Source organism: Lethenteron reissneri, chromosome 14 (assembly GCF_015708825.2).
Source record: "Lethenteron reissneri isolate LAM-NWPU_2019-01 chromosome 14, ASM1570882v1, whole genome shotgun sequence".
Classification (NCBI taxonomy): domain Eukaryota; kingdom Metazoa; phylum Chordata; class Hyperoartia; order Petromyzontiformes; family Petromyzontidae; genus Lethenteron; species Lethenteron reissneri.
In genome coordinates this window covers 9,580,677-9,596,793 of record NC_083792.1, presented here as the reverse complement: position 1 = coordinate 9,596,793, position 16,117 = coordinate 9,580,677, and the positions used below count along the sequence as shown (strand labels likewise).

The following is a 16,117-nucleotide window of genomic DNA, read 5'->3' as shown; positions in this document are numbered from 1 at the left end:
GTTTAATCACGGTTGGCGACCTCGATTCTAAAATAAATGAAAACATATTTTAACATTTTACCAGGTAAGGCTCAATGAGCTATATAACTCTTTTTTCGGAAGCAACCTGGCCATCGCAAATGATAGCCCAACGAAGTGGCTTATCACGTCGACATTTCTAGCAGCGCAAATACCCTAAACGCGTGTTTATGAATGCGGAGGGAGAAACCGGAGAACCCCGAGAAAAATCCACACGACCACGGGAAGAACACGCAGACTCCAACTACACAGCAGACGTCAGGGTCAGGATCGAACCCATGACCTCCTGTATACCAGGCGAGGTAGTTAATATCTCGCCAGGTTCTCAGTGGTGCTAGCTCAGTGCTCTGGCCCTGCAAACACCTGACCACCCTCTTGTTTGCTGCCCTTGAAAGACTAATGCAATACTGTACTGTGGGCAAATGGCTTTTGGTTTACTCTGCCATGTACAATTGCACGTCGTATCTGCAATCAGCCTCAATCGGTGACAAACCATGCACAGAAATCACTATTTGTTTATTTCGGTAAAGCCACGTAGAAATAAAATAACAAAAAATTCGTGCACAGAAACTTCCATTTGTCGGGGGTAACTGTCTGCGCCAGTTTATATATATTTATCTTAACAGGAGGCACAACCTCTCTCTGAAATGGTAAAGATGAGACTTAAAATCGCAGGCAGCCAGTGGTGGAAAAACATTTATCCTGCGAGGGCAGATGGACCATCATCTCCCCATCTGTGAGAGTCTTGCACTAGACCGCTGAGGTTCTATGCTGCTGGAATTAGCAATGTGCCCTGCAGAACACAGCATTTGGCCTCACACTCTTCATATTCTTGGTTCTGATGCTTAAGCATTTTATTTTAACTTGCATATATTTTATAAATGCAGTTGAATGATCCGCATTGTGAAAACTGACGAATGGCATCGAATGTTATTTTTACATTGAGACATTGGAGGGAGAGGTGGTGCAGCTGTTAGCGCTGTGCGCTGTAAACGCGTTGGGCTAGCCATGGTTAACACCAGTAGCAAGTGACATTTAGAATAAAAATATGTATTTATACTGAAGGAATCCGATGAACTATCAAGCTATTTTTCACAAATGTCCAGTAGGACATTTAAACCCCCCTCCCCCCTCGCCTTCACCAACCCACACTGACCAATACTCATGACTGACTTCATCCAACAGTGGATCAATAAAAGCTGCATATTATTATTCTTGAAAACGATGGCCGATTCCATGGAAACATAATTACAGCAGCAACGCGGACAAATTACCAATGGCCCCCTTTATGCGTCACACCATCCTGCTGTAGAGAGAACAGAACCTCTAAAAGCCCACATGCTGCCAATGTTAAATGCCGTCATTATCAGGCTCGGTGTCCCATGCTATAATTCCATTACCGAAAAATAGACCGCGTGCATGGAGTACAAATTGTGCGATATGTACTTTCGGCACCTCGAATACCAAGTAAACATTGAAATCTTTCAAGGCCCACGTGAGCGCAAGATATGCTTTGCGTACACGCGAATGTGGGGTAGTACACGCGTGCACAAACATGACTGCAACAAACAACCGTCTATTGTGTGATAGGACGTGGGATGCGCGCGCCCCTGCACAGAGCTAAACTAATTCACTTGACCCGAGCAATGCCCCTGTCCACCTCCCCCATTTCCACCCACAGCCATAAAACATTTAAATCATTCATGCCCCAGACTGCAATAAAGAGGCAAATGTCTGCACGGAAACTCGCGCTGTGATTTGTCACACAGAGGCAGCGGTTTAAAGCGTTCAAGTCGGCCGTTCGCCTATTTACTTCGCAAGCGAAACATGAACGTGTGTATTTTTTTTCATGCGCGCGCACACACAACGCACGCCTAATGCTAGTAAACCGAGAGTCAACGCCCACGTCTCGGGGTCACAGCCTGGCGGGAGCGAACCCAGCAACCGCGTGCCGTGGAGCGGCACTTTCAGGTGATCGTCATTAGCGCTCGTGCAAATTTGGCCTCTCCTGACCCCAAAGCTCTGGGAGCAATGCATCAAACCATTTAGTACATTCGGTATCCGTGTAATTCTTGCTATAGGGCAAGGCAATCACAAAGGCGCTATGTTCAAAGACGATTATAGTTTGCAGTCGTTTCACAGCGGGGGGAGAGAGGGGGGGGCGGGGAGATTTTGCTGCGTGGCTTCACCCAATTAAGTAATTTGCAAAGCAATTTACAAAAATTAAAAAATTTTGGACGCTCATGTGAGCACACTTGACCTTCTCTTTTTCAAATAACGTCACAGGATCTTTAGCTCCCACCGTGAATCAGACGGCGCGTAGCCCCCCTTGGCTAATCGCGCCTGCAGTATTAACCAGGGCGACCACCGGGCCTCACAAGCGCGAGGCTCCGCAGCGAGTCACGAACGCGCTTCCCACTCGGCCACGTGACTGTGAAGCCCAAAGCGCGTCATCGACATCACTTGAATGATAATTGTTTTTTTAACCTTCTATCTGGCAACAAAACTGACACCTTTTTTTACAAGGTGTCATGTTTGCATAGACCACAATACCTGCAGCCATAATGCAAACAAAAAACATAACTCTGAAAATATAAACAAAAAACATAACTCTGTGCGTTATGTTTTTTGTTTGCATTATGGCTGCAGGTATTGTGGTCTATGCAAACATGACTCCTTGTTAAAAAAAAGGTGTCAGTTTTGTTGCCAGATAGAAGGGTAAAAAAACAATTATCATATTTTTTACTGGCAAATGAGGTTCCAATGGTGTAATCACTTGAATGCACAAGGCACCATTACCATGGCAAAGAGCAATATACCTTAAACTGTTCAAGCGGACGTGGGAAGGGAACATCTCAACACATTTGATTCAGACGTCAATTTTTCTTATTTTTCTCTCTCTCTCTTGCGGTACAATTCCACTAATCTGTTGCTCAAGTGGGCTTTGATAGCCAACGACAGGCTCTAACTCACCATATTGGCTATTGATCGGCTGAAGAAGGGCTCGAAAGGTGGGCCTGCGGGATGCCTTGCGATTCTGTGCTGCAGGATTATGGTAAGCAATAAGCCGTAACGATCGAGAGTGAGTACTTGGTAGAGGATTACCTACGGATCCCTGGACAGTGAGAAATTCCAATTAATGGTGGCAAATGGAGTGTCTCGGAGCCACTGCAATCGTTACATGGACCGGGTTTTTGTGCGTTACAAACTCGGGTTTTCATTGTGTCCAATCTGTTTTTAGAACAAAAACCACACAAAGGACGTTCGTGCGTTGTGTGCGTTCAATCTGGCGAGTTGTTAAGATCGTGACTCTGTGTATGTGTCTTGTTGTTTTGCGTCTTTGCCAGATGTGGGTGTTGGGTGAGGAGGGAGGGAGGGGGGGAACAGGCCTAGGAGCGAGAGCATTGATGACAGCTGTTGAGAAAAGATTTGTTTTTTATTGCAGGGTTTCTGAGGGTTTGCTAAGAGCGTTCTTTCACCACGCTATAATCGAGTGTCTGTTATGACACGTTACACCTACATGTCGGACTTTGTGAGAAACGCATAGCCCATTGAGATCTGACACTTAAATATGTGTGTGTTTGTAGAGTGTTGCCTATTGACACCGTGGGGACGCAGGCAGTGTGGTGGTTGGCGCGCTGCGCTATAAACCTGCCCAGTTCAATTCCCGCTCACGGCCACCAACACCAGTGACGATTTATCTGAACCCGGCCTGGGTCTCCCCTAGGTCGACTCAGCCTCAAATTAGTATCTAGTGTGGTGTGTACACATCGCAACTGAGGAGACAAAGGCGACCGGGCGTGGTTTTGGCCACCCACCCCCTCGTGTGCCGTGCCGGCCTTCATAGGTGCTGCTCGCGAACAGCACTTGCCCCAACAGTCTGGTAAGGCTATACGGGGAGCTTTGTCTTTTGCCTATTGACGACACTAGTGACGATTTTCTGAACCGTGTTTGGTTCCTACAATAGGTCGGCTCAGCCATAAATGAGTACCTGGTGCGGTGTTTAAACATCGCCACTGGGGAGGCATGGATGACATGGCTCATATAATTCTAAGGCCAGTCGTGAGAGATTGCTGACAGCTCTTGAGAAGAGACAAACAGCATTACACTGGAGTGAATAAACTGTACATGGCAATGAACTAAATTATACAATAATAGACAGCCTCGACAGGCGACCAAAGGTGGAATGGTTTCGGCAGCTGGATCGAGTGTGTGCCTGAATTTAACATTTTTATTTCTGCCAAAACTCAATAATTTCTGGCAGAAAAAAAATACAAAATTGTACCAATAGATGTAAAATTCACATTATAACCCTTGCAACATCATTCGTTTCACCAATCGATTGAATTGTGCCTTCTATACGCAGACATCCATGGGCTCGAGGCATGAGATAATTCACCCTCTGCCAGCAATACGATGATTTGTCAGGAATCTAGAATCCATTTGATGTTCGTCTTGTTCATTCCATCCTGTTTCGTGTATCAATCCTCATTATTTTCGTTGCCTAATTTGCACAATTCTGTTCACTCCATTACCCTAATCGCTCCTCTGATTAGCACGGCTGGCTACGTAGGGTGTGAAAGAAGTTCAACATACGTACATAATTTGCATTAATTTGCCTAAAATATAAATAACTACTTGGAAAGTGCACGATGCAATGCACGTGTTGCGAGCATAAGGAACGATCTGAGTTGATGAATCGATGAATCATCGCATGCCTAATAGGCTCTCCCCTGGTTAAATGAAGGGCACTGGCTAATTAATTGATTCACGAATGCCAGTAGATTCATTTCTTCATTGATTAGCTTGCCTCGTTAGGAATTTAATATCCGATTACCCTGCTCTGGGCAGGTGGCACAGAGGTCAGAGCGCTAAGCCGTTACTCCTCAAATCCTGGGCTTGAGTCCAGGCAGGCACCCGTGATTAAACCAGGCCCTCAAATACGGCGGCGAGTTGGTGATCTCAGCCCAGTCGCCAATGATGGCAGATAAACAAATAACACATTTTTTGTTATAATAATAAATATACAAAATTTGGCTTTTCAATGATTATTGCAAAATTCCAGCTCGAAAAAATATAAAAAATAAACATTGCATTCACTGTCCTGCAACAAACAATTTACGTACGTGGGAAATAAGTTCAACGCACATGCATAATTGCAGTGGGCGAGGGAGTATGCAATACCAAATGTGAAGAGGCTAAGTATTTTTCAGGAGAGATGCTGTGAAATTCTCTTTCAAGACCAGCCTCTGACACACAGGCTTGCACACTGCTCTCCAAGATTTGCAAATGGATCATTTTACAAGACATTGCAAAGAACACAATTGGGAGAAAAATGAGACCCAAAATATATTTAAACATTTAGAGTATATATCCAAATTTATTTTCCCAAGTCCTTTACCCAATGGCAGGTCTCAAACTTCTCCATCCTCTGTCCTTTGATCTTGACCTTTCTTCTTCATTTGCCTGTACCCTTTCTTCAGGTCGTCAGGCGGCTGTTTTATTTATCCACCTCTTGCGTCTACATCCCGACATCCTTCCTTCCAGGACTTGCTCCATCAAACTCCCACCTCTGAGAATGTGCCCAAATCCAAACTCTACGCAATATTCCTGGATCGTTGGGACGAGGGCTCCTGCGCCCAACATTACCACGGAAAACTCTATCCCCTTACAGGAGCAAGGCAAGGTCGGCGTGATTTTTAACGTGGGCACGGACGACATGGTGATAACGGAGGACGACGCCCTGGTAAACGACGGCCGGTACCACGTGGTGAAGTTCACCCGCAGCGGAGGCAACGCCACCTTACAGCTTGACCAGCTTCCCGTCAAAGAGCGCTCCCCTTCAGGTACGTGGGACGACAATCGCCTCGAGCTGCTTGCCACACTCTCCCCACTTTAGCCATCGCACGGCCCAGCAGGCGCCACCACGTGCACACGCGCATAGCCAGTTACTAGGCAATGGTGCAGGCTGGCCTGGGACATTCGAGTGCATATGGTGCACACGTCGGCGACAACAACCGCCGCCGCCGCCGCCATTTACCACTAAATGGTGGTGAGATGTTAACTTCCTCGCCTGGTATGCAGAAGGTCGTGGGTTTGATCGTGACCCCTGACGCCTGCTGCTGTATATTTGAAGTGTGTATGTTCTCGTGGGCGTGTGGATTTTTCTCCAGGTCCTCTGGTTTTTTCCCTCCACATTTAGAATCCATGTGCGTTTAAAGTATTTGTCTGCTATAAATGTCCACCTGATAAGCCACTTCGTTGCGCTATCATTTGTGGCCAAGTCGCTTCTGAAAATTAGCTGTATAGCTCAGTGAGCCTTGCCTGGTCAAATAAAAAAAAGTTTTGAGTGACGGTGACGTCACCACAGCATCTTCTTGGTTCTTTCGGTAACGTGACGTAGAAGGGAAGTAATAAAATAATAAAAATTAACACAAGCAGCCGTCCTCTTGCGTTGTGGCCGAAACAACGTGAGAATTATTTTATTATGTTTTATTTTTATTATTTTATTACTTCCCTTCTACGTGACTTTACCGAAAGAACCAAGAAGACGAATCCCTGCAGTCACGAAAGCTTTAAATCGAAAAGTCACCACAGCACTTGTGCCAAGCTAGGTGCCCTTTGAGGCCATGTAGCGTGTCGTAGGCTTGCTGGCAAGAGGTCTCAGGACAGGCCCGGATTGACCGTCTAAGATGACTGCCAAACACACCACCTGTGCTCTGACCTGTGCCAACGAGCATTGTTGTGAGCATTGCTCTTCTGACCTGTTGTTGTGGGTGTGTGGCTACCCTCCAATTGCCCAGCAGCATCCTTCACGAGTCTCATCCATAGCACACACACACACGCTGTGTGCTTTTAGACGCAGAGCGTGTTATTAAGAGCCAGGTAGCTTACTCACTATTGTGTGTAAAAATTATAATGTGGAGAATTTCCAATGGATGTGTCTTAATTTCGGTACGGTATAACAATGTGATTTTTCGGGATATACAGCTAGATGTTATTTATTCTGTGCATGTGTATGTTGGACTTCTTTCACACCGTACGCAGCCAACCGAGCTAATCAGAGGTGCGGCAGGGGGAAGGCACGAACTAAACACAAAAAGCAATTACAAACAAATGAGTTTTCAATCTCAATTTAAAACCGATGTCAAATTCGCTGCCAATCGGCGCCATCATTATTGTGGAAGACCTGATCACTTGGGAACTGGTTTGAGAGAGACGAACCCCCCCAAAAAAAACAAATAAACTTTGCCTGACAGAATGCCAAGAATAGCGGCGCAAAGGGAGCCACCGACTCAAATGCGCGCGCTGTGTGGAGCGCGCACGTGTGGCTCATTATCCGTGGGTTATACAACCTCCCAACGGGCTGTCACCCTGAGCTCACCCTTCATGCAGACAAGCCACCGTCTTGAGTGCTTTAAATAGCGAGAATATGCTCGTTTGTGGCACTGTAAATTACCCAACGAACCGTAGCGGTGAACGATGGTGTTGGCTGTGGCACACACAGTTGGCTATAGGCAACGGTGACATGACGATTGAAGTCGATGCTTACCGCTTGCGACAATGCGCAGAATAAGGCACTGGGAAATGATTACACGATTTCTATGAGCAAAGAGAAAGTCGTAGCGATTTGCTGCTCAAATGAGCACTTGAGGCAGTGCTCATCTTGCTGTTTATAGCCCTGAGCCCAGTGGTGGAAATTACAAATTCCTATGATGGCGTGAGTCTCTTCATAGGACAACCGCTGCAGACTCCTCCGCAACGTGGTACGTATTTAATCGACCCAGGGAGAGATGACGGGCTGAGTCAACCTCCGACCAAGACTTGAACTCGCAACCCTCCGGTTGAGATGCCACCCGTTCTACCACTGAGCCACCTGGGCGGATGTTTGGATTCGTATTTCTTGCACGTCATTAGTCCACGTGACTGCTTGCAATCACTGTTGGCGGTACAATTGAACCGCAGTGTCACCAAAGTTATACATTCCCGAATCGAAATTACACGACGAAGATGTGACAAATCACCAAATCTCGAGGTGCGATGAAGTCGTTTCAGGACTAGTTTACAAAATACTTTCCAAAGTAAATTTCGATTTAAAGCTTTCGTGACTGCAGGGATTCATATTCTTAGTTCTTTCCCTTCTACGTGGCTTTACCGAAAGAACTAAAAATATACTTTCCATAGTTTTGCCGCAAACGAACAGGCATGGGTCGGTTAATACAAAAAAACACGAACCCTTATTACAATGATTCTGTGCACTTGCGAGTACCTTGACCCATGCCCCAAATTATATCAAAGTACATCCAATTGCAGCTGTGTGGAGTGGACACTATTTCCCGTGCTATAATTCACCATGCCAGCAACGGCTCGTAAATCTGAATGCGCAAAAGAAATTTACTTTCAAGCCTTGTGCAAGGGGTAATTCGATAGATATATCAATGCAGCCAAAAAGGATTATGGTGAAAGTGATGATCAAATGGTGAGGAGAAGCAATGCAACCGGGGCGTGCACGCAAGAGAGTTGGATTTCAGCTCTGCAGTGGCAGAAGTGATGACACAAGCAGAGTGAAGGCTCTTCATTCACCAGCGGTAGGAGAATGGCAGATGATGGTCGATCAAAAGACAGCACGCTCTGTGTCCGGTCTACGCGTACGGATATTGAGTTGTGCGAAATGAAATGTAGCGCGGCATCAAACTGTAATGTCCCAACGCAATTAATCCTTGTGTGTGAAAAATTATGAGGCATATCAAGACCAATACGACTATTAAGTACGTTTTGGCATCCGTCCAAAATGATTTTTTTTTTAACAATGACATTATAAATGGCCACTAGAAATTAAATGAAAATAAATAGCTCTCCCGTTATATTTCTCCTGCCTCAGCAGTTCTGCTACTGTGTTTTCTTCACCTGAAGACGATTTCTTGTGTTGCGATCGAAACGTCGTGATTTTTATTTTTTTGATTTTTCCATCTCCGTGACTTTACCGAAAGACCCGTAGAGTCGAAAGTACACTGCTAAATCATATATGTATTTGTTTTAATTGGCTTACACACAGTTCAAAACAGCAGACGTGAACAACCCAACTCCACTTATAAACGCGAGAGATAAAAGGCGAGGGGAGGCACAGCACAAATGAGGGCAGGGAGGAGGAAACAGGATAACCGCAGAGATTTCTGCAGAGACTACATGAATAGATCACTATTCCTTCGAGCAAAAGAAAATACATTAAACTGCCCAAATCAATCTGTTTCTCGCTTGCTTCGCTGCAGCAACAAACACACACAAATGGTGGAGAACGGAGCTTGCAGGGTGCAGCACAGGACGGGGGAAATATGGAGGGCTGCTGCTGCTGCTGCTGCTACCAACAACGACTTATTTTTTTCCTATTCCTCTTGCCTGAAGCTCACGCATATCCAGTGCTTCATTACGCAGCGTTCCTGACATAATGTGGCAGCAGCGCAGAGTAATACCGATACAATATGCTCCGAGAATGGAGGTAACGGGAAAAAATAGAATATGGCTCAGCTGAAACATGCCAATATCCCCTTATTGAACACAAGGGGTGTTTTATCATTCGCCCGATATTATTCCATTACAGTCCTTAGGAAAATACGGTTTAATCTCAGAGATGTGAACGTGCAACAAAGACGCACATAGTGGACCAAGAAGAAAAGAAAGATAGAGAGGGGAGGAGGAAGAAATAAAAAACTGGGAGACTGGTTTATTTTCCCCGTACAGATACAAAAATTCTCGTGGCCTACATTGGATAAATGCCTTGGGCAAAATAAAAAAAAAATAAAGGGCTGGAGGAAAAGTTTCAATCTGATAGCTCTCCCAACAGAAAAGTGCACGGAGTTTTTTTTTTGTATTTAAACCCGGTCCTTTCTGCCGTAGAATTTGCCACAGGCCAACGCTCACAAACACGGGGACTGGAGCCGGCTGATAAGAACACGGACGCTCCGTTAACCCCTTGTTCTCCTCCCATTTTATCGGCAGTTTCGCAATCAGGCTACCGGCCGCCGTTACTGGTGTATGTGCCTCTTCATTAACACTCTCCCTGGGATTGGGTTTACGAGGACCTGAGACGCTTCACCGAGAAAAATTACAATAAAATCTTATGGTGCGGGAGAAAATTCCTCAGACTGGGCTTGTATGCTGAAGTGCATCCTCTAGAAACTATAAACTAAACTTTTTATTTTTTTTACCAGGTAAGGCACACTGAGCTATATATATATATATTGCTCTTTTTCAGAAGCGATCTGGCCACACATGATAACTCAATCAAGTGGCCTATCATGTGGAAATTTATAGCAGCCAAATACTCTAAACGCATGTTGCTTCTAAATGTGGAGGGAAAATCCAGAGGGGACCAGGAGAAAAATCCACGTGACAACAGGGAGAACATGCAAACTCCAACGATACAGCAGGCGTCAGGGTCTGGACCGAACCCACGACCTCCTGTATACTAGGCGAGGTAGTTAACATCTCACCACTGTGGCGCCCCAACTAGGAGTGCTTTCGTGAAAATTGTGTTATAGACAAGTGAATGTAAATGGCTGATAAAGATGCATCCGCAAACAGCAGCTCGCATACACCGTAAGCGATAGGGAGTTGATAAAACAACACTGATAGATCTCGTCCACACCAAGTCATTATAGCCTTGCTCGTAAAAAAAAGACTCGTTCATGCATTTCGATTACACATTCAATATGAATTAGTGCTGTTAGTTAGTTTGACACATAGGCTTTCACGACCAATATTATTCTGGCAAAAATCGCCCGATGATGCTGGATGAAATTACCAGCAAAAAACATTGTAGTCAAATTGTAAATGTTGTGGATTTACTCTCCAACACACCGGCGGGCTGAAGTAGTAACCAATTGGCGCGTTTTGTTTACGTTACAAGCTTTGCTGATTGGCTCTGCCGGGTGGTGGGTTAACGACACATTTATATACTCAAGACATCTAACCCAAAAAAAACTTTCAAATCAATAGTGCCGTTTGTTGCTGACCGCTTGCCATATGTGAGCCTGTGCTCATCGACCATGATCTTTTTTAAAATCCTTAATATTAAGTTCGATTGCTTGCATGCTTGCGTGCTTGCTTATGACCGTGCAAATCTTTCGGTCGTTTTTTAACCCACTTCCCATGATCCAATCGAGCTGACATTGTGCACACAGACTCGTTGTGCGAAACAATTAATGTTCGTGAATTTTTTTCCCCAAAATTTTACACTGTTTAGGGAAAATAAATTAAATATTTAATTACCAATTGCTTAATACTGGCAGACAATCATCTGACCCATAGGTGGCAGCCATCTCAAGCCAGAGGACGAGAGGACTCTAGCCGCCACGCATATAAAGGATTTATAGTGAAAAACTTAGTTTTTACGGGTTATACTTGTTTAAGCATGCGCATAACTTTTTTAACCACATGTTCAGCAGCCGCTTTAGGGGCTGGCCGGCCCAATTTCAATGCCAAGGCTTCATCCATTCAATAGGGTTCACTCAGTGGGGGGGGGGGGGGGCAGGGGGGTCTTTGAGAAAAGTAATTTCGTTTTTTCAAATTGGCAAATCATTTAAAAACCAATTCACTCTCCAAGTTGACTTATTTTGTGCTGAATGATTTTATTTCTTCAAAAAATTTAAAATATTCATGAGCCCTTTTTATACTTTTGGCATGACTTATAAACGCCTGGGTATTAGCATTTCTAAATCCACGCTAATTTGTGTGGACTTCCCCCCCCCCCCCCCAGTCACATTATTTTGACACACTATCAAATCCGAGCAAGTTGTGCGCGATTAAAGAGCGCGACATCGTCTTGTTAATTTGAAAGTTCAAACAGTCAAATTATAAAAATGGCTTGTAAACAAAGGATGGAAACATTCTTTTCAAAATGGGACGTTAGCTTTGAAAGCCCAATTATAAATGACACATCAACCTCAATATGAAGATAACTGCGGCAAGGTACAAAGTACCACATTAAGTAACACAACGATGTGAACACAAGTAAGTATTTTCATGTCATTTGATTCGACATTTCCCAAAGATTTCCTCAAAGTGAACTCCACGAAGCTTCCATTGGCAGCACATGCTCATAAGACAAAAAGTAGCTCATAAGACAAAGTGATGAAACGGCACCCTGAATAATAAAAAATAAAATTCATTTTGACGGTTCTGTATTTCTGCTGCTTTTTTAAATGAAAGTGTCGAGGGGTTAGAATGAGAGGTCAGTAGGACATGGGCAGAAACGGAGCTGATAGCATTGACAAGGTCCTGCATGAAAGGAATCGAATGGCAGGGTTTATCTCTTCTTTACACTTACAAAGCATTTAATGGAGAGATAAGGGAACAGATACACTTGCAGATTCTGCACGGTGACTGATTATTATTTTTGTACAAAGCGCCAGCCTATCGTCGTTGATAATCTGCCTTCTTAGGCTTTTCAAAAACCAAACACAGTGTGTACAATTCATTGAACGATTCATACCTTGGCCAAAGCAAATGGTGTAAAACAAAAATGATCCCCCAAGATAATATAGCAGTTTTACTCAAATCCAAAGATCTGAATTTTCCTCAGGCAAAATTGTGCAGTGTGCCTCATAGCAACACTGTTGTAATTTCTGTTGAATATTTTGTTTTGAAGAGGTCACGTATCAATTTATTTGAAGACCCGGTGTAAGTAGGTGGCTTTGTTGATCGTGCCCTGTCCTCCTATGCCACCGCTGTACCTTTCAAATTAAGCCGATGTACTCGTGATGGCCTTCACCCTAGATTGCAATGAGTTAATGGCACTGAATTTGCGTCAGCCCAGTACACACAGCGGGCTAATGCCAATGAACAAGCACCAGCTAGCACCACTCACCACGACGATCTGCCATCCATCATTCACTCAAGAATCTTTCATCATGAGTCAATTCGCAAATATTAAATTGTCTTTGAGGACTATGACCAATCCACCATTTATCCTTCAAAATTATGCCAAATTTGACTTTTCCTTTCCTTTCCTTGTGACGAGGCTCTGAACCAAAGGTCACCACAAAAGATTATGGATCTCCCAAAAAAGCTCCCTTCATCCCACTGATGGACGTGGAATAAAAATGATTGTGCTAGGTTCATTGTTCGGTGTCACCGAGATGTACCGTCCACTAAGCACACATCCTGCCAAACCATGCCAGTGCCTGTATTGGTGTGTGCGCGTGTGCACGCATGTGTACGGACGTGTGCGCTAAATGTGCGCATGCATTCTTGCCGTTGTGAAATATATAATCTGTATTTGAATGTTAAGCAATAAATAATACAAATGGCTTGGGACAAATTAGGCTTTTTGTAATGCATGCAACTCTCTCAATGCATTAGTTAGGTACCGTTGACCTTACAAATGTGTGCAATTTTTTTTCGATAGATATATATAAAAAATAAAATATCTTGTTACATGATAACTAAAGCCATTTAGTGCACTAACACTTTAAAAGCAAGTAAAAATGTTAGCTCATTAAAAATGTTTTAATGTCTAACGCTATGTCTTTTAAGCCAAACCTAATTTGCACAGTCATTTAAAAGTGTGAGGTTTAACATATATCTTCAATGAATTAAGAGTATTGTTAAAAAAAAATCAATGAGCACCTCTCACCTAAATGTTTAAACCTGTGTGAATTGGTAGGTCGGTGTGCGAATTGAAAACATTAACAAGCTTAAGTTCGTTTAAAAAAAACACAAGTTCCGAGTACTAAAATAGCGGTCTGTTGCTTCACTAACCTTTAACGTGTTACGTGTATTTTTTTTAAAGAGTCTGTTTTAAATGGTGTAACTTAATCTAATTGTCTCTTTATTAAACCTGAAGGGAACAGTGATAGCGATCGGCTGACGATCGCTAGGTCTCGCATTCCACCCAGACTTGGTCGAGTGGTGGACGATTGGCTGCTTGATAAAGGTAACATCTGCAATTAAAATGGAACGACAACAAAAAAAACTGTCCACGCAAAAACCTGCTAACCATCCTCTAAACATTAAACCACCCCGTCTTTTTTTGTATTTCAACTCAAACATGAACGCATCTCCTTTGTTTATATAATTATACAATGTTCCTTTCTTTTCCGACATCTGTTTTTTTTGTCCAGCATCTGCGAGCGAGGCATGAAATATTAACAGCTTCATGGCTCTAAATTCATTCGGCATGGATAAATCACCGTCAGTTTGAAATCAAACTGTAGATGTTGTGACTTTTTTTGGGGGGCCTTTTCTTTTTGACCATTTAATTCACTTTTTGTTTTTCATATCATGCATTAATTTTTGAATGTAACCATTACAAAACAACTTGTGAAGTCAAACATTGTGTTAAAGGGACTACATTAAATTAATTTAAAAAAAACTAAATGAATATAAATGTTACATAAAAGAAAGAAATTGCATATAAATTATTTTAGTTTACACTAAATTAGGTAAACTTTTTCGCTTCGACTTTTAATTAAACAAACTTCGTTTAGAAAATGAAAAAAATATGATAAAAAATATATTAAAACTAATATGATAAACCATTTAAAAGTCCCTTTAACAAAAACATAAATGTCATCGCATGTTTTATGCACCGTAAAAGAATATTTTAGTTGCAGCGTAATGTCATGTTTAACCCATACTCGTAAATGTTTCAACCGATAATCAGAAACATTAAATGTTAAAAACCATTGGTTTTTTGTCACAAATCCTTGTTATCCAGTAAATACAGCATGTTCATTAACTTCATAGTTCTTTACATACAGCTTTGAGCTCCATAACATCGCATACACACGTGCATGCATACATACATATAAACATGCATTACATACATACATACAATGCACTGTGCAATGCAGCTAATACAAAAATACTGCCAGCTTTCCGATGTGCTTTCGAGTTGTACCATGTGTTGTTTTAGCATGATGTCCAATTCTTCTCTACACGTGCTGGGGGCTTCTTCAAGAACCAAGTTCAGATCCTGAGGAAGCTCTCAGCATGTGGGTAAACACTGAAGAAACGCAAAAGTAGGTGGTTAAAAACGTTGGACATCATGCCCCGGAACGACATGTGGTACAACCCGAATACGCATCGGAGAGGCATATTTATCTGCCGTCGACTCTACGCTTTCAAAGCCGGCGAGTCCTTAAGTCGGATTCACCCTTTTCCTCTTGCAGGGCGGCAGCTGACGATATTCAACAGCCAGGCTGCGATATCCATCGGAAGCAAAGAGGGCGAGCGGCCCTTCCAGGGCCAGCTCTCGGGCCTCTACTACAACGGCCTCAAGGTGCTCAACATGGCGGCGGAGGGAGACCCCAACGTGCGGGTCCAGGGTAACGTGCGCATGGTGGGCGAGCTGCCCTCACTCGCGTCCACCGAGACCGCCGTCACGGCCATGCCCACCGAGATGTCCACCACCATCATGGAGACGACCACCACGCTGTCCACCACCACCACGCGCAAGGCCCGCTCCACCACGCGTGACACCCCGCTCATAGTGAGTGAACGCGCGAGCGAACAACGCTGTCTTCCCCCCCGCCCCATCTTCCGTCTCCTCTTGTCTTCTCCCCTTGCCCCGTGTCCTTCCCCATCATCGTCTCCTCCCCCGTGGGCACGCCGATGTCCGAGCAGTCTTGAGCTGGTGCCTGTCGTCTGCTGTTAGATTCTTGTTTAGGTAAATTGTACGATTTGCGCCGCTGTCTTTTGAGCGCAGCTCTGCCCGCCGGGCTTAAAAACGAATTATAAAATTAAGGTCCGGCCAAATGGTGGCTCACTTATATTACTTTCCCCCTTTTATTGCTTTGCTGGAGACAAACAGATGAAGCTTCTGATGAAAGGTGGCCCAGGAATGCTCTCTAATCCTTTAAATATTAATAAGCATCTCCTTGACCCCCAACAGGCAAGGCCGCATAATTTAATTACAACTCATGAAAAAATATTTGTTACACGGATACCTGGCCCCCTAACAAAAATAATGTATTACAAATCCTTATCGGAGCAATGCAAACAGAAGCGTAATGATTTCATTTTCGGCATAATTAATGCTTCGTGTTAAATCGTGGCCAAGGTGACCTTCAGATCAGTCAGCTTTTAATTGGTTTAAGAT

The 16,117-nt window shown here is 43.8% G+C and overlaps 1 protein-coding gene across 1 annotated transcript in view; it reads left to right on the top strand.

Annotated features, from left to right (window-relative positions):
* LOC133342373 (neurexin-1-like) overlaps positions 1–16,117 on the top strand; it is a 392,466-nt gene that overhangs the window by 359,532 nt on the left and 16,817 nt on the right. The window contains 3 exon segments of the mRNA XM_061551493.1: positions 5,693–5,864; positions 13,862–13,951; positions 15,189–15,508. Coding sequence (XP_061407477.1) covers positions 5,693–5,864; positions 13,862–13,951; positions 15,189–15,508 — 582 coding nt within the window.